Below are 22,053 nucleotides of genomic sequence, written 5' to 3'. Positions count from 1 at the left end.
ACCGTGTTATTTTGGAGTACTGGTGCTTTTATTTTATCGACGCAATCGCAGATCCCAGTTTAAGTGTACTAGACGCTGGGCCCGATAAAGTGATCCTCTTTTACAGTCGGAATATTTGGGACTAGGTCAGGGCACTTTCATTCGAGTCTGACCAGGCGCGTTTTTCGAATCGCATGATCTCGGTTTTCTCAGCCGACTGTGATCAGTCTCGTCTTTTATAATTTTGTAGGCCTGTGAAGGCTGACAAGCAAAAACCCCAAACGAGGAAACTCAGCAAATTTACAATTTCTTGTAAATCGTCATGATAACTCGAGGATTTCAAGACAAAGGAGAGAATGTTGAAACTTTGAAGAAATTCCTGAAAATATTGCAAAGAAATAGGTGTTTTTTAAGCTACTAAATAACATAGTCTGAAAAATAATTACCTAAGTATTTCGGTTAAAAGTTTTGAAATCACGAATATACGTTTATCCAAAACAGCTTTTCCACGTTTCGTGCTTTTGGGTTAAAGCACTCGAAATATATAATTTTTTTATGTTAAACAAGTTTATGTATAAAATGATATTGCCTATTTGAATTGTTAGCAGACCACGCATTCCTTACACAAGTGCGTAATTCGACTTAACTTTTTAAGCTATACGTGGGAACTATTGTCAGTCGCGTATAATAATAGTAAAATAAAAATTGTCGGGGAGTCCAAGGAAAATGTTCATTTGCGTTTGGTTGCAATTTTAGTAGAAAACAGCTGATTCGATTAATGTTTTCGATTCCATACAATCTTTCACTGATACATCGTAGGTGTCAAGTAGTTTGGTAATGGTATCGTCCAGTTTTCGAATATATATTGGAAGACGGCGGAATGGCACCATAGAAATAAATATCACCCATTTATAAGTATTTGAAAATGCCATTTTACGATAACATGCTAACTCTGTTTGGAAATCACTTGGTATTCGGAAATTCCAATGAGCAGGTATATATGCTTATTGGAAATTCCCAGCATTAACGATGACAGTAGTTCATAGAAAAATGTCAGCTAAATAGTGCAGGTGAATCACGTAACCAGTACCAAACAAAAATAAAAGTTAATGAAAATATTTGTTACAGCTTCGCAGAGGTGATTTATTTGGGTGATGCCTGATATGATTCGGCGGAATTCGCAATCATGCATCCAACTTCGTGTGGCTAGATCGGTCACATGGTGGCGATAAAACACCGTTTGACTGACGATTTACACCGTAAACAATGTCGCTTTAATTAAGCAAGAATGTAAGGAGAAACAACAGTGGATGTACAGGTAAAATAAATGTAATTTGAATATTTCAAACCCCTTTTCAAAATATGTTTAGCTTTTGGATAATACTTTGTTACTATTATTATGGGGAAATCGCCAGTTCGCCATGGCTGTTAATAATTCGAAAGTTATGAAAAAATAAGAGAGTGGACTATAGATTTCATTTAATACGCAAAAAGTTACCAATTTTGAAAAAGTAGGAAATCATAGAATACACTTTTACCTCTCTGTTGTGAAGTGCTTTTATCTCAAAAGTTATTCCATTAATAAATGTAAAAACTAGTAATTATTAGATATGAGAACATAATTTTAATTTCTGACAATTGTCGCTTAGAGATATTCTTGTAATTGATTTCATCTCATTGTTTGGAAGATTGTAATAAATTAATATCCCAATATGTATGTACCATAACTTAGTTTTTGGTGTGTTGATTTTGAGAATAAATAGCACCTTTCAAGCCTATGTGACGTTGGCATGGAACTGTGATATCAACTTTGCTTTGAAGACACTGGATTTTACTGAGTCTTTACTCATTTTATTTTACAACATGCTCACTCAAAAAATGTGTCGTTCTATCGTCTTAATTCTTATATTTATAAAGATATTTTGTATTGTATTTCATTTTTTTTTACATATATGGAACCCAAACATGATATAGAAAAAAACGTACAGCACCCCAAGTGAGTTTTTATCGTATGTAACAGTTTGAATAACGTAGACGTCCAAATGAAATAATATGTTGTTGCAAATTAACCTATTTTTGTTAGTATAATGACCAAAACTTATAGGTTACCTCATAACTTACCTGTACTGATGGTTTGTGATTCATACAAATCGGTGTATACATGCCGTATGATAACTTTCAATAGCCACAATAATTATTATAGTTCAATATATACGCCTCAAGAAGATCAATGAATGATGCCCCGGTTATAGGCCGTCTTTATTGACACCCTTGTTAGATTGAGATGTTATCTGATCCGCTACGTAAATTGCTTGTAATTCTTCCGAAACGCGACACGGGTTATTTCGTGATTACCAATTGTTCCATCGTTGACCTCTTGGATCTGAATTTATTGCACGCAGCAATTTGCAAATCGAAATATATTATTTCCGCATCCAAATAACAATCAAATCCGAACATTATTTTATTTGTAGTATGTGAGTTAAACCAGGCCGAGGTGCGATTGTGCGTTGTACTCATATCAATATTAATAAAGGCGCGAGTCGTTTTCAATATAAGTTCAAGAATTCAAAATCTTTATCGCTAAAAATGTAATAGTCTATCGGTTTGTGTAATTCAATCCTAATAGCCCTTTATCCATTTTGAGCAATTTTCCTTGTCGAACAGTTATGTGCTATTCTGTAACGGACTTGAACGTAATAACAGAAAATTGTAACAAGCTTTGATCGCCGCGCGAGAAATATTTCTGCCATTTTATGCAACGAGCTTCATCGTATTACAGGGTTGTTATTGAATGATAACAGTCCGCTAAACGCCCGATCGGTACCGCAAGTCTTCAAAAACGTTTTGATACAATCTATATCATTATTAAGATATTTTTGATGTATACGTCGGGTCAAGAAAGCGTATGGGCCGTATGTGATACCCTTTATAAGCGGTCGCAATATCCGGAGCAATAGACAAATCACATAGCCTTATTATGAACGAGGCGGAATAAAGTGATTCATGTGATTTAACTTTAAATATTTGGAGTTGGATAACTTAATATTATTATGTATATAAGTTCTGTGTCATTATTTTTTCATTGTGTATTTGTAGCTATATATACAATTTTTCGCGCTTGTTTTACATCTTTCAGCCCCATGTGACCTTTCGATGGAGGATTTTCCTTCTTTAATTAATACAGATTTCCCAAATGACTTACTCAAGTACTTCCGACAATTTTCGGATCAGTCTGACGCCAAATGTTGGTGAAAGTTGCTTCAATTCATATTGATAACATTTTGACTTTTTGAATATTTCGAAAAAAGTCATTTCGCCATCTTCACCCATCTATATTTCAGAAAATCACAATAGAAACTAACATTGTTCAATTTTTAAATTTGATATCATATGTTGTCGAGTAAAGTTAGTAAATGGATTCAAAACAACTGTTCGGTTTCATGCTAAAACATGATTCGTTAAACCGGTTCAAAGAACACCCATAACTAATTGTCTTAAGTTGAGTGGGATTCCAAGCAGCAATTTTCATTCGCAATCATCAACTCATGTTTCAACTAAACGAGTCGAGGTATCGTTTTACAAAATGTAGATTGTGATCTAACGAAGCTCTCAAGGCCCCTCGTTTGTTTCTATTGTAGATCGCGGTCAAGTGCAGCATTATGGGGGTTAAAAACAACCCCGCCACATTTCGCTTCTTTCTATTTGGCTATAATATAGACTTTTTTTAAGATAAAAAAAGGTCAAGATAAACGTCTTGCAGTATGATTTTGTTCTCAGCTTACACATCGATGTATTATTAAATAGCGGGAAAGTGGGCAATTTCATTTGCGCGAGGCATATATGTTTCACAAATGACTCTTTAACACGGGTGACACCACACAGACCATTTAAATTAAAGACTATTTTTTGTCTACGTTTATTTGTAGGAATCCGTGAAGGGTTAAAGATCTAATTTGAACGAATAAATTTAACTTCTCAAATTTGATGCCGATAATGAAAAAGTAATGTCGAATGTCGGGGATGGTTTCACATTTACTAATTTAAAATAGCTGGAGTTTTTTAGACGCCATAGTTTCAAAACATTAGATCTAAACGATTTTAGGCATGTGACATATATTCAACGCGCATAATGGTACCAAATTCATTATATTGATATCCATGTCTGTTGGTTCTAATATATATAGCCCTGTCTAGCACTTGTCCATTTAAAACTAAAGCTTACAAAATACAAATTTCGTTGTCAACTTGTATTCGTCCATACTAGTAATTATTTTAATCACATTTAAGATTCTATTTTAACAGGTATCAATTAATTTACTAGAACATAATCCTTAGTCAAGTTAAGGATGATCTCCAAGACACTTTGTATATTCAACATCTTATTTTTTTATGTTTATTTACGGTTGCTTACCGCATACTCCGGTATAAAAATTATAAACAAAACTTTTCGCAAATCTGATTGCGCAAACTACCCTGCTAATATTTAAATCGCACAACACTATTCTAATCATATTTAATTTTTTACTCTAGCGCGCATTTATTACCAAACTTAAAATAGTCAGTTTTTTTGAATTTTTCAATCTTAGCAGTACTAGTGCATATTCCACATCTTTTCGATATTGCCTCAAATTGGCAAAAACAATATATACAATTTACTGCTACCAGCTATATCATAATTTACTATTCTTTCAAAAAAAAAAATTTGTTATATAATACTAATCTTTCAATGGAATCAACATCTATCCACAAAACCTAAATCTTCCGAACTGAAACGTTGTTGATGTATAGCATTTATTAGTGGTTACAATGAAACTTAGTTGAAAGTAGCAAACTATGATTGAGATATAAATATGACAGCTGAGGTCGCACCCCACAATGAGGACAAAACGAATGAAAAAAAAAAATATACAATGATATATTAGTTTTTTATGGAATCCATTTTACCAGCCCCCCTAGGAAGGCGTAGAGATGGCGTCGTTTTCGTGCCCGAAAGTTGCTTGATTATTGTTTGCATCTGTCTTTCCAGTGGTCCCGATGGAAGCCATGCCACCCCATCGAGCGTATCCTATAGGTGATTGAGAAGGGTTATCGGACAAGATTCGTGGAGACTTATGTCCGCACAAAACCGCATTAACGCTGGTTCTGTAATGTGATTGTACATCAGGATGGGGTCGGGCATACAGGCTAGGCGGGGAGAGCTTGGTATTGCGCCCTAATGGCGAAGTTGTAGAAACATGTACGGAAGTTGGACTTCCATGAGGAATGGGACTTGTAGAAGAAACGCTGGGCATCCAGCCATCTGTTGATTCTCTGTTGACACCAGAATGATTGGCGGCTACAGCGGCAGCCGCTGCTGCGTACATTGGTCCAGGTAGGAAATAAAATGGCAGCTGTGGAATCATCGGCTGTGAACTTATTGGAATTGGCAGCGCCGGAGACCCCAGTCCTATTCTGTTTGGCATTATCGGATTCGGTTTAGCAGGACCCGATGGCGGGGAATGGTGGATGTGAGTGGGAGGTCGCGCAGGATGAGGTAACATCTGATTTTGAAACATTACAGATGGATGACTGAACGGCCCTGGAGTTTTCACTACACCATGCATGGCTTCGGCATACGGAGATCCGGTCATATTTGGCGATGGTAACATGCTGGGGTGTAAGGGCTGTGCTCGAATGGGTACCCCTGGTGATGTTCCTGGAGCGGACGCCGCTGCCAAAGCTGAGGCTGCTGCTGCAGCGCCGTAGAGTCCATGCATGGCATAGTAATTTTGATGTGCCCAAACTTCCCATTCACTGAGGTACTCTCTTTTCCATTTGGTTCGTCTGTTTTGAAACCAAATTTTTATCTGAAACAAAGAAAACTTTATTTAGGTTTGCGAAATTTTGTTTAAATAAACCATGAAATTGCAGAATATTTATGTATATCGTATACCGGTATTTTATTTATTATGTACCTGAGTTTCAGTAAGTTTCAAAGCCTTGGACAATTCCATGCGTTTTCCAACAGACAGGTATTTGTTCCGCTGAAACTCCGTTTCGAGTCTTTTGATCTGCTCCGGCGTAAATGCAGTTCGCGGTCGCTTCTTTACTTCCATAGACGTGGGCGATAGAGGCATACCTACAAAGTTGTGTGTCAAATTTAGAGATGAACATTATTGTATCTGGATCGAGATATAAATAACTTGCAATATACGACAGAACTCATCCGTGAATATGAGATAGTAATAAAGCAGGCATTTGATCGCCAATAAGGAGAATTTAGTTTTGTGGTTCAACAATATAAATCGCTTATTATGGAGGTTATCACTCCATGTCCATACTCTCTCGATATTCCGACATATTTCACTGATTTTTGCGTAAGAACACGTCGACATAAAATGGCGTCATACCTTTGCACTTATCTCGTCTATTGTCACTTCCATAGTTGGACTCAAATGATGTGCACGATGTATCTCCTGATATATTTATTGAAGTTGGCGTTGTGACGCTGTTCAATCTCTTTTCCTCGTCCACCGCTTCCATCGTACTTTGTGAGGGATTTGGAGAATGGCAACCGATGATGCGAGAAATTGAATGCGATGGCACATTTTCTGGAAAAAAAAATAAAATGTAAAATCGAATGCAAAATGGCGGAACAATACATATTTAAGACTGAAGCTCTTCTATACATCGCAAAACTTGATTTTGACCGAAGCGTTTTAAATCGCATGATATGATTTTCCCGTCAGCTTGGATACTCTGCAAAACTTATACGTAATGGATCGGTCTATGTTCCATCGGTGTAAAATGTCATGTTATTTCAGCATCTTCCTATATTGAAGTTGGCGTAACAGAGAAATATGCTGCCCCACAGGCAACTGCACCTACATCAAACTTCGCTAATGTATGGAACATAGATGCTACTGCTGATACGGAATAGGGCATTATTTAGCCACAAACACCTTAAGCGAATCATGAGCAGTTTCGATTATTTTCCGGATCATTAGGCACTGTGGGTAAGACAGTATACTTGGTGGGTAGAGCTTCATCTCGAAAATTGATTAGGGCCAACAGACGATATTAAAACAAAACAAAAAACATTTTTTACACTATTGAAATAGTAAATTTTTTCTCTCATTCGGTTGTTTTGTAAATTGTGCTTGATTTTTTTTTAGAAATTCTGGTTTCAATGAAATATGGTAAAACAAAAGAATGTAATTTATCCAGCTTCCGCCAATTGACCTAGCATGGCCTTGTAAGCAAACCCCGCCTGTCTGCTAGATTGCACAATGCCACCTGGAATTTGGCCTGACATATTAATGCTTTGAAGATGAACCCCAGTGGAGGGGTTTAAAAGGTCTTTCATCGCAATAAGTGCCATGAACACTCATTTATCCGTTTTTGGTTATAATAACAGTCAAAAACCAATTAAGAGACTTCGAGCAAGTCAGTATCGATCGATGACGCCAAAGGTAGTTTTCAGACAAAATGGCGGGTATTCGGTTTCCCTAATGTGTATCGTAACTTGAAGTTCATGTTCCAAGTAATATAAAATAAAATCTGAAAACTTTCACGTTTTCGCCGAACCCGCGTATAATAAATGGGATACTTATACGCATTTTTTAAATAAGGTTAGCTTACTAGTGTAGAATATTTACATATCTTTCAGATTTTCTGAACTAAAATTGTGTTTATTATTAATATTTGTTGTTTGTTTGTTTCTCAATATTTAGCTCAGTTATTCGTTGCAATAATGCCACAGATCTAATATGACTAATTTGGAAAAACTACGTACAGTACCGTAGTATATACCGCCCCTGTTAACGTTCAACGTCATCAATGTAGTTCAATCTCCCAAAACTTCAGAGGTAAAGTTACTATTGAATGTTAGTAGTTTCTATGCATTGTTGTGGCGGCCGATGAGTGAATTTTTCCTGCTGCAAAACGTCGATTTTGAAACCAATAACATAAAAATGAGTTAGCGGAACAAGTGGCACTTGGAAAACGCCACTGTAATGGAAGAGCTCAATTTTGGCGCCACATAAGCGCCAATTTTCACTTTATTTTTTTAAGTTGGTTTATATATCTATATGATTTAAATCACCGCGATATTATTATTACTGAGAATTCAAGACGTATGTTTTATCTGGTCTAGGTTATTCAACATTTTAAAATAATCGTTCAGGGAAAACCCACATACAAATCTTTTAATTTAAAAGTGCTGCCAAATTTGGACACTTCAATTAATCGATAAAACCTTTTTATCAAATCTTCTACAATATAATGGGCGATTATCATTCAATTCCGTAATCAAAAAATTTAGTTTGCTCCTCGAAAATTTATAAATAAATAATGTGAAAACGAACTTTTTGAATCCAAATAATTTGTTTTCACAGTTTAATTTTACGAATAATACGAGGAGATTTCGCCAACAAATCTTCAGTTTCAAAAACAAAAAACTGTCTGGATATGCCGTACACATGATGGATGCTGTTTAATGATCTAATGTTTTACCAATAACAATATGTCTGTCGGTTTACTTATTCTCTTTTATCACAGCTGAGAAATGGTTTGTGGTTTGATAATTAATTCGATAGACCAACGCAATAGGTATAGAATGAAGATTGACTTCGCAGTAGCATCGTCTACCTCATTAAATTTGATCCACATTGCCTTGGTATCATAATTAACCGTGGAAAGAGCAAATCGCGGGAACATAAACTTCCTAATTTAACAACAAACAATGGCGTCTAAAACACGGTATTTCGACGTAAGATCTTGACGCTTTTCGCTCCTGTGTGGCAGGTGATTAAGCATATCTTTTCATATATACTCGGAAATATTTTGATCGTTTTTAAGCGATTAGCATATAATTGAGCACATCCATGGGAGAGTACACAGTGAATTGAATTCGTAATTATTAAATAAAGTGGCATATCTCCTCTAATGGTTTTTAGGTTGTAAAAAACTTTATGAAACCACATATACTCGTTATTGGATAACCGATGCCACAAGTACTCATTGAGATTACAAAACGCAGTCTGACATTTAATATATCGGATCAAAAAAGGATAACATACTGTATTTGAGATAATTAAGAAGCATTTCCAAAGCGAGAACAAAATCTGAAATATTACCTTCATAACAACTTCCATGAATATTGAAGGAAAAATATGCATTGTATTTGAATATTTACTGTCGACAGCTTGAACTTATTTTCGAGCGTTTAACCGCAATCTGCCAAAATCCAAATTATGTTTACGCTAAGTCCGTTGTAACTAATCGCACATTAATCGTGAACAAAAAACGGAAAGGATTAGCTACCGATACAGGTGTGCACGTTCGCCACCATTCTGCCGTTTGGTTACCGAACTTGAATCAAGCAAAATTAAGAGTTGGCATGTTACGACGCTCAAATGCTAATATCTGGCATGTGCTTGGATTTCTTAATCGCGTTTGGTCTTGTTGGAAAAATGCTTACGACACACGACAACATTTTTCGATATACATGTATGTGCAGCTGGTTGTTCTATCATGAGCTACTTTCAATTGAATTTCAGGTATTTAACGCATTGTATATAAAATAATGGAAAACAAAATGTTCGATATCATTATGTAAAATACGACATTTTCATGAACTTTTGTAAAGGGCATAGTTAATGTTGCCTACACGTGAACAGTAGCAGATGACAATTTACTGATCTGTTCTATTGAGCGTATTCGCACCTGGCTCTGTTTGTGTTACCATTAGCTGTGGTTAAGCGACTAATCGCTCTGATTGTGATTAATGTTGCTGGCGGTAAACAAAATTAAGATGCTTTAATTCGCAATTTCACGATTTCGACTGGGTCGGTATGATATTAACATTTATTAAGCTAAAATAGGCATTTTTCGACACTTTATACAACACACGTGTAAAAGTTGCGGTGGGCCATGGATGCGGTTGGAAAGGTAACTGGGACCATCTTTTGTACGACAGGCACCTGGCATATTCGTCAAACAGGTGCTATTGATATGTATCTATCATTGTATATATTACGTATCTAACCAATGTTTCTGTATATCTTGGATAAGAAAAATAGAAATTACGGTGCTTCATGGCAGTAATGTTGTTGCAGTAACGCTAATGTTGACCTGCAGCTTTTACACTAAGTTAAAAAATTTTCAACGTACATAAATCAATATTTCTACATATATATATCGCAATGCGTTGAGGGTAATTGTTTATCTTCTTACTGGACACAAAATAGTATGAACTTCGATCGGAATTTTGATCTTTAGTCGTGCCATGTCCCAAATTTAAAATAAGACGACATAAATTATGGCCAGAAACAATTCACAAATATTTTACAATGGTTTTACGGGATTCATCATTATTATTGAACAGAATCACGCTTGAAGATAATCTGGATAAATTATATATATATATATGAAACAAAAAGCTGATTCTGGCTTTAAATTAAATCATAAGGGCTCACGCTTATATTTTCGAATAGGGCGTGAAAAGTATGTCTGCTTTTAACTTTTATGTAAGCAATTGATATATATCGTCCTATGATGTCAATAAAGTTTACCAAATCAAAGAAATCGTTGATTGAATATAGAAAAATAAATTATTAATGCTGATAGTACTATTATAGAGCCTTTTTGATGGATTGAAAGAACGCTTTTTAAATCCTCCAATAACTTAACTAAACTCAGGACAGAGTTTAATATATATGCATACAAACAAAAATTAATTTGAGAAGGTATAAGAATACCGCGCTATTTTCACTATTTTGATTCCGGAAGAACCAATTAGCGACGGCGACAACTCTGTCTACAACAATCCATAAAATAGCCAGGTTAAATAAAGAGTCATCGTGATTGTCGGTAAATTATACGATATGCACATGCCTTCTTATGTTATGAGACGCTCGCTTACTGTTTTAAGACCATTAGGACTGTTAAACCTGCAATTAAAAATGTTAATGTTTCTTAACCGCACATAAGATTGCTGTCCTGCATACTTAATTGCGATTATTAGTAAATGGAACGATTATTTTCGTTCCTTAATTTGCGGAATTGCATTTTGAACCGCTCACATTTTTTAATATTATTGGTTCAAATTTTTAAGATAGTTTCAACTATTGAAAGTTTTAGAAAATTCTTAATACCTGGATCGCGTAAAAGACCTTTTGGATTCGCTTCCATGTATATCTTATGAAAATGACTCTTTACAATCGAATACAATAAAAAAAAAATGACGAAGAAGATTCTGAAGGGGTTCGGAAGGAATATGAAAATTTCAAAATGCTGAAGAAATTTTTCAAGATTAAATTCTTTTTTACACGTAACAACAACTCGATTGTAGAGTACAAAGATTACACAAGAGTCTTGTTTTATTATTTTAAGCAAAACGTTATTGCTTCTTTCCGAAAGTTCGAGTTGATTATGACGGAACTAATTTTCTCTTATCGAGTCAATTACCGATCAATTGGAAAATCCACCAACTTGTTCGAAGTGGTCGGCACTATGTGTTCCAAAAAAAATTATGATGAATATTTTTACGAAGTGCTTCAGAAGATTTTTAAGCAAAGAACTTAAAAATTTGCGGTGGGGCCATGTACCTTTATGTAGTGAATCACCCTGTCAAAGGAACCGCCATTTTGACGTAACATTTTTGAATAACCGTTGGTTGACTCCAGTAACAATATGGTTCGCTGATACATTTAAACTTTAAAGGTTTACGTTTACTGCAGTGTTTGTACTTATCCATTCCTTCTCATAACTGTCGGTTATAGGCTTGCGCAGAAAATGACAAACGAAACATTTGTTCACATTTTTTCTGAAGCTGAGCTATTATTAGTCACACGTCAAATATAACATCGAAGTTATTGTGTTAATTGGTATATTTTAACGTTTTGGGATATTTCAGTACTTTGAATTAACAATATTTCGCTCACATATTTATATCTTCGGGATCGCGTTTATTAATCCGTTTTCGTTCGCACTGTACCATTTCGTCAATGAGTACATTTCAAACATGCAATGATACAATTAAACATTGGCTAACGGGACCTATCATTATCATCATTTTATTTCATATTCCATTGGTAATCTAGTCACGTTTTTTCAAGTACTTGACCTTAGCAGCCACAGGATATGGTCGCATGAAATAACGATTACATTTAGCAAATAAACCTAATTAAAAACAAAGTATCTCATCAAACAATTAACCAATGAAAATACATAATTTTATCCTCGAAAATCTTAACGCTTTGTCATCGTTTTTCAGAAATCAATTCCCACTTCATAAAATAGCATGGAAGGTTGTGGTGATAATGATCCACAAAACTTATTAGTAAGTATATAATTAACGGTTCTCTTTGCCAACAAAGCGAGCTATTTTTTAAATTGTATGTCTAGCCCACACCCGCACGTCAGAGGTGTAGAGGGTGGAACCAGCATCACGAGTGCACAGAGTCCAATTTTTGAGCTTCATTTGCAAATGATATTTATTCATTTATAGTTCGGAGTGGTACAAGAATCATGTTGGAAAACTATTCACCGGCGTCTGCAGAATCGCGATGTCCACGTTGATATGTCGCCAACAGACGACTGTGCAACCGCAATTATTTGCCAAGAATGCCAATTACAGCTAAATATCAACGAAATTTTCCTTAATTAGCGATTGTTTCATTAAGGCATCTTCGTTTTGCTCAATTCATAACCGCTAATTAATTAGCGTTGCCACTCACTCGAAGGTAGCAATTGAAAGTTTCGATGATGGCCTATACACACTGACGAATAAATGATTTTCCAAACCCGTGACATTGAAATCCAATCCTAGCGTTTTGAATATCATTGTGCATATTTGGCTTTTACTATATATTATATTGATGCAAAACCATTTCACCCCTTACTCTTTGTCGAATTAAGTTTTATAATCAATTGGTTTATAAATAAATATATCAATCGGAAAGTGCCTATTTTACGGAATACTAATAGCATTTTTCAGGTTAGCGAATATATGAGACGTGTGGAAGAACTCCACTATCGACATATCACATACGGCGATTTGGTTTGCTACATCGCTAACGTTTTTAAGCCTTTAAAAAAGTAATTAAAAATTCATACCTACGCTGTTTTCCATATACATTTTATTTCACATCTTATAGTATTTTTTGTATTACTAAAGTGTCATGTTCTTCGATCAAATCATCATAAATATAACTGTTTACTAGAATGTTCGTGGTATTTTTAGCAGTACTTTTGCAATAAATTATTATCACTTGCTCGTCTCAACTGCAAACTCAATGATTTAGTTTCACTTTGAATATTGATATTCTCGAAAAGACCGGTGTTTTGTTCATTTTATAAAATACATAAATATAGCTGATGTGATGTATAATATATTGGATAGGTTGTTATATCAAAACCAAAGAATTTTGAAATTTCAAGCATGGTAATAAATAGTTCATTAATTTCTGAGATGAACACAATTTTGTTATATTAATAAAATAAACATAGAGAGCGTTCCTTAATGCCCAAATTTTTATGCGTTCAAAGGAAATTCATTTTCGCTGTATAATTGATATTATCAATTGGAAATATTCTATTCAAATTCGAAAAAAATAAAATGAGTCAAACTTGCGTTTTTAAATCAGACTAAATTACAGAAATCATCTCACTAGCTTTTTTCAGTGTACAGAGCTATGTGAATACTCAGTTTTGAGAAAAAAACGAGAGTGAATTATTTTGATATATAATCAAAAATTACCGATATTATTTTTCAATGCAGAGAAACGGATATTTTTCTGTCGAACAAAATGAAAATATTTTCATGCCACACTTATTTTATCATTAAAAATAGACAATTTTGAGGTTTGATGTTTTCGAGCATCGACGATTCTTAGTTGCTAATATTGTCCAATTCCAGTAACAACAACGCGATTAAACATTCAGGGAAGTCTTTCAACTACATGAGGCAATACTTTTACACTTTCAAAACATGAATTGACATTTTTCAACAATTTTTCGCTTTGAAATTATATATCAGACCAAGCTTTTAAAGTTAGGCATAGGTTCTAAATAAATATCAATAAATTCTGGTCTTTCAATTATCGTTTCAAATATATCATTATCATTATACCTGTTCAGTGGTTAAACATTTGGTATCAATGATATTCAAGTAATAGGAGACAGAATTAGTAAGTAAGATAGTGATAACTTTAACTTGAAAAATCTCAACATTGATATCTGTGATAATCTATTCTGTATTATAAATTCTTACAATTTGCAACAAATATGGAGGTAATGAACTTGTTTAATAGCTTTATGGCCCTATTCAAAGTTTTAGCTTGTTTATTGTAGGTTCAAAAAATAATCCGCCATTGTTTACAAAACGTAATTGTTTGTAAATACTTTGTGTACAAGTAATGTATTCCCACATAAATCAAAGTAATCTCGCACGGCGCGCCCATATGTAACCGCTCTTTCAAATAGCGATACATGAAACCAACGGCCTTATCAAAATCTTTATAACTTTGATATACGGAGTACGGATAGTTCCATTTATGTTCTTTTTTTCCCTGTAACTCAAAATTTATGATTTTCCACTTTTGTAGTATTTGTTGTTTCCGTTTGCAACCGTCTATTAGTTTAATGTGAAATTGTTTTCACTCGAAAATTTTCATGTGTTTTATCTAGACCAGTGGTTCCCAAACTAGGGGTAATTACCCCTAAAGGGGTAATTTGACAATTTACAGGGGGTAATCCATTCGTTCAATGTCTTAAAAATTATGACCATTAAAACAAAATATTGAAACAAGCTGGTGATTGACACCGATTTAAAATGTCTGTCGTCCACTTTTCCTAGGTTCAATCGCTTGATAACGCAGAAAGGGGTAATTGAGCTTTTGGTAAATCGATTTTGGGGTAACGGTAGTGAAAAGTTTGGGAACCACTGATCTAGACCTTACATAACTATTGCATTGTTGCAGAACATATTCAGAATGTTATACACATATTTATATGGTTAGGCGAATTTTAGTGGTTGTGATTAATTTAATTTGTTTCAGAGAATCATCGAAAGCGCAAAATATTTAAATTTTTTAGCTTTAATTTTCAAAATTGAGTTTTATCCTAGAGTTAGACCGTGTACAAATTCTATTAAAATACATGTCATTTACACATATCCCCGCCCCCCCCCCCCCCCCCCCCCCCCCCCCCATAGCATCTGCTATATTTTTGGTCACCCAAATTCTTTGTTTGGATATTACAATTTTTTTTTTTTTTTTCAAAAATTAATGCAGAATGAATATTTGCCGGAATGTTTTTTTCATAAGGGGTGCTAAGAGATACATCCAGATTTAAGTTCATTACATCCCAGTAAATATAGTTCCATTGGGAATACATCGGATTCGAATTGAAAAATGTCATTTAACCAATTTTTGCAGATTTCGTCGTCTTTAGTAAACAAAAACTTCAGTGATGATTAAATATTTTGTTGCTTTTCAAGATGCTAATAATTTTATTTAAGGCTAATCTTCTCAATTAAAATAAATTGTTGGCATATACAAACTGTTGTTGTGTATTGTGTGTGATGTGGCAACATTCGGAAAGTTTCGGATTAGTGCGAAGCATTCCCATTATTTATTTCGACTATACTTACCCACCGACAATCTAAGATTATTAATAAAGTGTTGAAGCCATTCAGTCCAAAATCTTGGCAAATAATGTGCGAATAAGTATATTTTAAGTAATTTGCATTTGAATGTTCAGTCAAGAACAATCTTTACAATTATAGTGATGTTATCGCTTTAAAGTAATTGTGTGCTTGTTAAGGACATTTTAATCTAGACACAATTTACCAATTAGATTCAAATTGTTTTCGATTGGTATTTGACTGTTAAGAAATACTAAAGCCATTGACTTTAAGTTGCGGTGATCTGTAATTGACTTATCAGTTTGGACTGACGTCTAACATACAAGTATGCTATAAAATTAAATCAACTAAGTTTTAACCAAAATTGTGCATGGTTAGATCTATAGGAGATACTGTACGAATTGCATGCCCCTCAGAGTTTAGGTTTATGAATCTTCACCATAAATAGCATGGTATAAATATCTAACTATCAACAATCGCCATATTTGTTTTACGTACCTGTTCGAGTCGGAGACATTACATCGCTATTGCGGAAATCAAGTTGCTTTGCTCCGCTGATCTTCGTTGTACATTCCCGTTCATCTCTTTCCATCGGCGTGGGGAATGTCATGTTAGAATCACTTGATTTTCGGTACATAGCAGGAACTTCGCACGTTGTTGTTACATCGATATTCTCGTTACTCGGAGATGGTGAAGATGGGTTATCACTGGATTCGACATCTATTTCTTCGTTTTCGATGTCTGTAGAATGGCTTCTTGGCGAAGAATCAGAATTTTCTTTGGTTGGAGCAACGAAGGCATATTGATGCTTTGGATCGAAACTGCTACCACGATAAGTTGGGTTAATTTCACGGTTACCAGTCAGAAAATTCGGTATCATGGAAGCACCTCCTAATCGGGAATAGGGAGCAGCATGTACTTCGTCACCTCGTCCATTTTCCCCAAGTCCTTTGAGTGAAATTCCATTTCCCGATGGCACTGGGATGAAAGGAAAGCCATTGTGTTGACGAGGCCCCATTTGCCGATCTGATTCTTCGTGTTCGGGCAAAAAGTTTGAATTTCTTGCAGAAATATCGTTGGATGAAATATGTCGTGTCTGGTGGTTCTTGTTACTGTATTCGCCACGATCTGCTACTTTCATGCCAACCCAGGACGTTTCTTCTACGCCGGTTACATGATGATCATCTGGATGCCCCATATTCATAAACAAGTTTTTTATATTCTAGTATACCAATAATTTTAATACATTATGTAAAACAAAATTGATATTTGAAATTCGTTATTTTAAATAAATCCTCACCTTTCTTTGCTCTTTCTTCTGAATGTTTGACTTTTTAAACGAATCTATGAAGTCAGTATCGTAACAAAAGTTATCTGAGGCAATAAACCCACAAATTTCTAGAGGAAGTTGTTACATCTTTCAATTGCTAACATACACTTCGGGAAAATACTTCTATCGGCCTCTATCCAACTCAATATTACCCTTCTGGAGTTCTTCACTATCAGGTGTAGAATACTCGTCAAAAGTGAAAGGGTGGAATATTATACTCGAAATTGGCGAAACAAATTGACTATCACCGGTCAGTCATATTCGCCGTTTTTCACTGCCGTCTATCTCTCGATGTCACTTAATATGACTTTTCAAGAGATAAAATATGTAATACCTTTGCGCGCTTTTCTTCTCTCGTTAGACATGCAGGTGATCTCTCACTCCATTATTAAAGAAATATAGAATAGCGTCAATCGTGCGTCTAAAACGATAATTAGGAGACAATCCTTGTAATATTAACAATTAGGCTTGAATGGAAAATATGAAGCATTTCGAAAATTTAAACGATTTAACTGCATATAAACAAATGACTTTTTGCCCCATTACCATATATTTTGGTATTTTGTTTTATCGACAACGTACAGCGATATGTTGGTTCTGTCCCCACGGTTATCATATTCTCTTTGCGCAACAACAATTTGTAATTCCTTGATTATCGCACCAGTAAAACCCCTTAACAGAAATCTTGAAAGTTTGAAGATTTTTGAAAGTTTTTAGAATTTATAAGCCTTGACTGGTATAAGTATTTCAAAATATGTTTGACAACTACGTTACTGGTTTCGCCACATTACGCAATATAACCAGAGTTGCCTGTAGCTGTAATCCAACAATAATCCTTATTCCAACTATTTAAATGAGATATGAATAAAGTACGTTTCTAATATAGATGAACTTCCTTTGGACCCCATTGCCTACGCCTACTGTATATGTATTTCAGTTGCGATAAATAAATAGTCACTAGTCAGTGACAAAAATTTGTCGGTATATTTCCCAAATCGAAGGTTAAATTGATATATATATTACATTTAGAGTTTGATCAATAGACATTGTCGCTGTTAGTACGTTCCTATTTGATGCATCGTACCATATTTACGATCGTACTTCACGGGCAAACGAGTAAGAAAAATGGCTGTGCGTCCGAATTTGAGATAAAAATAAGTCCGTAATGCGCCACAACGTAACTTTAGTAACCAATTTACACGATATTTATGTGATTATTGTCGAAAGACGTATTTGTACTTTATACGACCTTATTCTTGGAGCCAGGACCATCAAACAATATTCATTACCAGTAAGGTTTTAAATTTTAAAGTACTCGTGTACATTTACTTTCCCTACTTTTTGTTAAATGTATAGCCGTTTATGAGAAGTTGTAAAGAATTTGTAAACAATATACGTAATTACGTTATATTTACGCAAAGTTTTTACTAATTACGTTCATCTCATGTTTTGATGTCGCTAATGATATCATTAAAGGTTACTTGAATGGTCATAATCTAATATACGCGCGTCGCGACCGACAGACGACGTTTTCGGCGTGGTGATTACGGGCGTAACCGCCCCTTAATTGTCATTTACGAGTTGTAATATATTCGACACGGTGAAGTATGATTTGGGCGGATGATTTATTCACAAGGTGTGACGAGAAATAAAAGTGATGTAAATTACAAATGGGAGTATATAAAAATAGCGGCGTTTCTTAATGAAATATCTCTCGCAAAGCAATCAAATAGAAATAGAGCATTAAATATGAAACGTGTAAAATTTAATGTTCTCCGCAATTTAATATCCGTAACTCATTCATAATCACCAATAGAAAATCCTCGCCTGCATTGCTTGGAATTTTTGTTTTTAAAGTTATCAAGCTCTCATACGTATCCAAACTAAAGTGGATATTCATGCACCAAACTTGAATCGTGTGTTTATGGGTAGAAAATGCACACAAATCGAAGCATATTTTTTATTTAGAAATGCCTATGAATATTTGGAATTTTTATGCAAGAACCAATGGAATATTACAAAAATGTCTTGTATTTTTTTTCTATTGTTTTCATCTTGTACCCTTCGAAAAATAGGTAGGGGTTCTTTTCAAGTCGGATAGAAAATTGAGTTACATTACTCGATTAGTCATATAGCGATAGACACAAATAAGGGTAAGGTATGATGTAAAACAATAAGCTATTTGAAGCTTATCACAATATGCTTCCGAAATGAGTCGCCACTAACCTTTTATTTTTTTTTACAACTGCTAATCATAAGATGTAAATATTTATATGTAATCAAATGAATACAATGATTTGGCTTAGACTTTGTTTGTCTGGGTGGCGTCTGTTATGTAATTAAACAAATTATTGAAATTTAAAAAGTTGGAGATTTTGAAATAGCAGCATTGAAGCATTGTTATCAATGCAATGTGGGTTTTTATACTAGAACTAGATTGCCATTATCGAAAAGGTTGCGGTAGATATTCTTCTCGAGTTGATAGATTTTTAAGTAATTTTAAGCGATTCCGTGCCATACCATCGGAAAGTCAGCCAACAATCCCTATACCTGAGCAATTTGACTAATTTCCCATTCATTGTTATAAAAAATTCCTGATTTTTGAAATCTTTATCACTTTTTGTGTAGTATTACACTTGGACATAACCTAACCCTTTCTGCTGTTGAATAATTACGTTTCAAATAAATAAGGCGATTGCTAAATTCACTGAATTATGAAAAAGAGTTAGCACGTCACCACAAATAAACCCCTAATAGCGTGAAATGTCATGAATTTTGTCCTTTTTATGACTGATACGGTTGAGAAGTTAGTACCAACTATTTGGGCTAAAGCTAATAAAAATCCATTAAACGCTATTTGGGTCGAAAACATAGAAAAATGGCACGTGTACTTTCGCCCTGGTGTCTATAGGAGTGCTGTTGATCATTATTCCGCGTGCGTGAGCGTAAAGTTGGGGCAAACATTGATTAATTTAGTGGTAATGCCCGATGAAAATTTTTTGTCAATTGATACATCTGGTTTTCATAACGATGGAAAAGAGAAATGGTTCACGTTCCAACAGTTTTCGAGTCAAAGTGGCTTCATTTAATTTAAGTGCATTCAATATTTAAACTTCGGCCTTTTTAACCTCATCAAAAAGGTGAAAACACCAATTTTGTACTATGCCTTGGTTAAACATATCATTCTCAATCGCGCGCAGGGTTAAATGTGACCAATGTACCACATACATCAGCATCAACTTTACGGTTGAAAACCTTATTAAACACGCTTGTGTTGATACCTCAGCCAGGAGAATAATCAGAAGCTGAAATAATGGAAAGACAAACATAGTAATTGTTTACTTTTCATTTCCACCTACCCGATTGAAACAGGTGTTCGCCGCCATCCGTAGAGATTCCTATTGCTTTGCCATACCCTCGGAATGTTTGATGCTGCTACAGTTGTTATCCGGATAATTGCTGGTAAATAAACGCTCAGGTTTGGTTTTTGCACTATTTCGTTTCCTACTTACCATAATCCAGTAAGCTACTTATGATTAAACCCAACGCATCCGTTGTTTGAGAAGGCTTCGATGGAAGATGCATGGCGCAACTATAAATATTAACGCTTAATTAAAGTTTGATGTATTCGTCTTTAAAAAGTTTGTATGTATACGTCGAAAATCAACGTTCAAGTTCTCGTAGAGGTCAAGATAGCTCAGTCTTGTGAAATAACAACAATTTCCGAAAGATCGTTTGATTTATTCTAACTATAGAATAGATTGTTTGTGCCGAATTTTTTTTTAAGTCTACCGGTCGCTTTTCTCTATCAGATGATCGTCTTCGTGATATCCAAATACTCGTTTATACTTTGTTTGGTAGTTTGAAGAACGAAAAAATTCCGTTGTTTTTTCCATAGAATTTTTTGGTAATTTTTAACATACGAAACCACATCGATTTGAAACAGGGCCTTTTTCTTGACAAGATAGACCGATCTGCGCAACTGCATTGTTTTGTTATACGGTTGATTAAAATTATTACTTTTAATTTTAGTTGTTAAACTTTTAAAGTGATTACACATAAATAAACCTAAATTTTTTATGCGTATTCATGTATCATCTGAAAAAATCATTCAAAAATTACGCTTTGCCCTGCATGATAATGACCCTGTGTTCCCGATTTCACTCTGTTATGTTAAAATATATTATGTACATTATGTATGCAAACGAAAGTAGTTTGCAAACTTTCTGCTACTGAATAATGTACATTAAAGCGTCGACATACATCCTAAGATATTTTAAATCGGATCATGCCTCGGGATTACTTCATCATTCCCGGCTTTAAACATCAACATGCATTAGGATGTACTATTCCATTATTGAACTTTTAGAAGGAAACATGTTATTTGTTTACAAAAACAGTTCTCGATGAACTTTTGTAACATAAAGCACGCGAATGTCAACTCGACATGTGTCCATTATGGACAAGCAATTAACGTTAAATATCCATCAAGACGGAAAGATGCCATATTTGCAATCATAATTGCTGATGTGACGAGTGAAATAGACGTTTTGCACGTTTACTATTTCAAATGTAAGTGCCATTCTGGAGTGCTTAATTAAATATTTATGTACGCCGAAAGAGTAATTTTCATTTAACAGGCCACTGATGTGTGGTGAGATGCAATGTATTATGCACATCGCTTCTCCAAACTTTCAATTATTTGTTTTCCAAATTATTACATGAAGTTTGTTTTCTTCTCAGCCCAGCCTCTATTCTGCAATAGTAACATTGATTAAAAAACTAGAGTGTGATATCGGAAACCTCGATAACTAAACATGGTTCCTAATTCATATATTAAATTATCTCTTCCAGTGAATACTATATATGAAAGTATCACGTGTTAAAATGTACTATCGCATAACATAAGTTTTTATTTGGCCTATATCCAAGTAGAGGTCGTTTCATAAGTTAATATTTGCCGTTTATTAAACGCACTTTATACAGTGATAAGATTTTCATTTTTCACACATTTGCCCCGAGACAAATTTCGTTAAAGCGTCGAAAACGTAGTATATTGCGAGTTAGCGACATCACATTTGCAGAGAAGGGAAATTCATTCCGAACTCACTAC

General features: G+C 34.6%; 1 protein-coding gene across 2 annotated transcripts; it reads right to left on the bottom strand.

Moving 5' to 3' along the window:
• Positions 1 to 4,756: 4,756 nt before the first annotated feature.
• On the bottom strand, positions 4,757 to 17,187 carry LOC120343040 (uncharacterized). 2 transcript variants are annotated; one of them, XM_078110801.1, is made up of 5 exons: positions 16,911 to 17,187; positions 16,109 to 16,795; positions 6,372 to 6,572; positions 5,937 to 6,100; positions 4,757 to 5,828 (listed from the first exon to the last, which is right to left on the bottom strand). In XM_078110801.1, exons 2-5 carry the CDS (start codon positions 16,749 to 16,751, stop codon positions 4,935 to 4,937), a joined length of 1,902 nt encoding a protein of 633 aa, XP_077966927.1. In that variant the 5' UTR covers positions 16,752 to 16,795; positions 16,911 to 17,187; the 3' UTR covers positions 4,757 to 4,934. The 2 variants fall into 2 exon arrangements, with proteins under 2 accessions (XP_077966927.1, XP_039268043.2); XM_039412109.2 differs by lacking the exon at positions 16,911 to 17,187 and having other exon boundaries at positions 16,109 to 16,858.
• Between the last annotated feature and the right edge of the window lie 4,866 nt (positions 17,188 to 22,053).

The sequence above is a fragment of the Styela clava genome, chromosome 3, assembly GCF_964204865.1.
Source record: "Styela clava chromosome 3, kaStyClav1.hap1.2, whole genome shotgun sequence".
Classification (NCBI taxonomy): Eukaryota; Metazoa; Chordata; class Ascidiacea; order Stolidobranchia; family Styelidae; genus Styela; species Styela clava.
The sequence above is the reverse complement of the archived record's forward strand: the minus strand, read 5'-3'. Positions and strand labels throughout refer to the sequence as shown.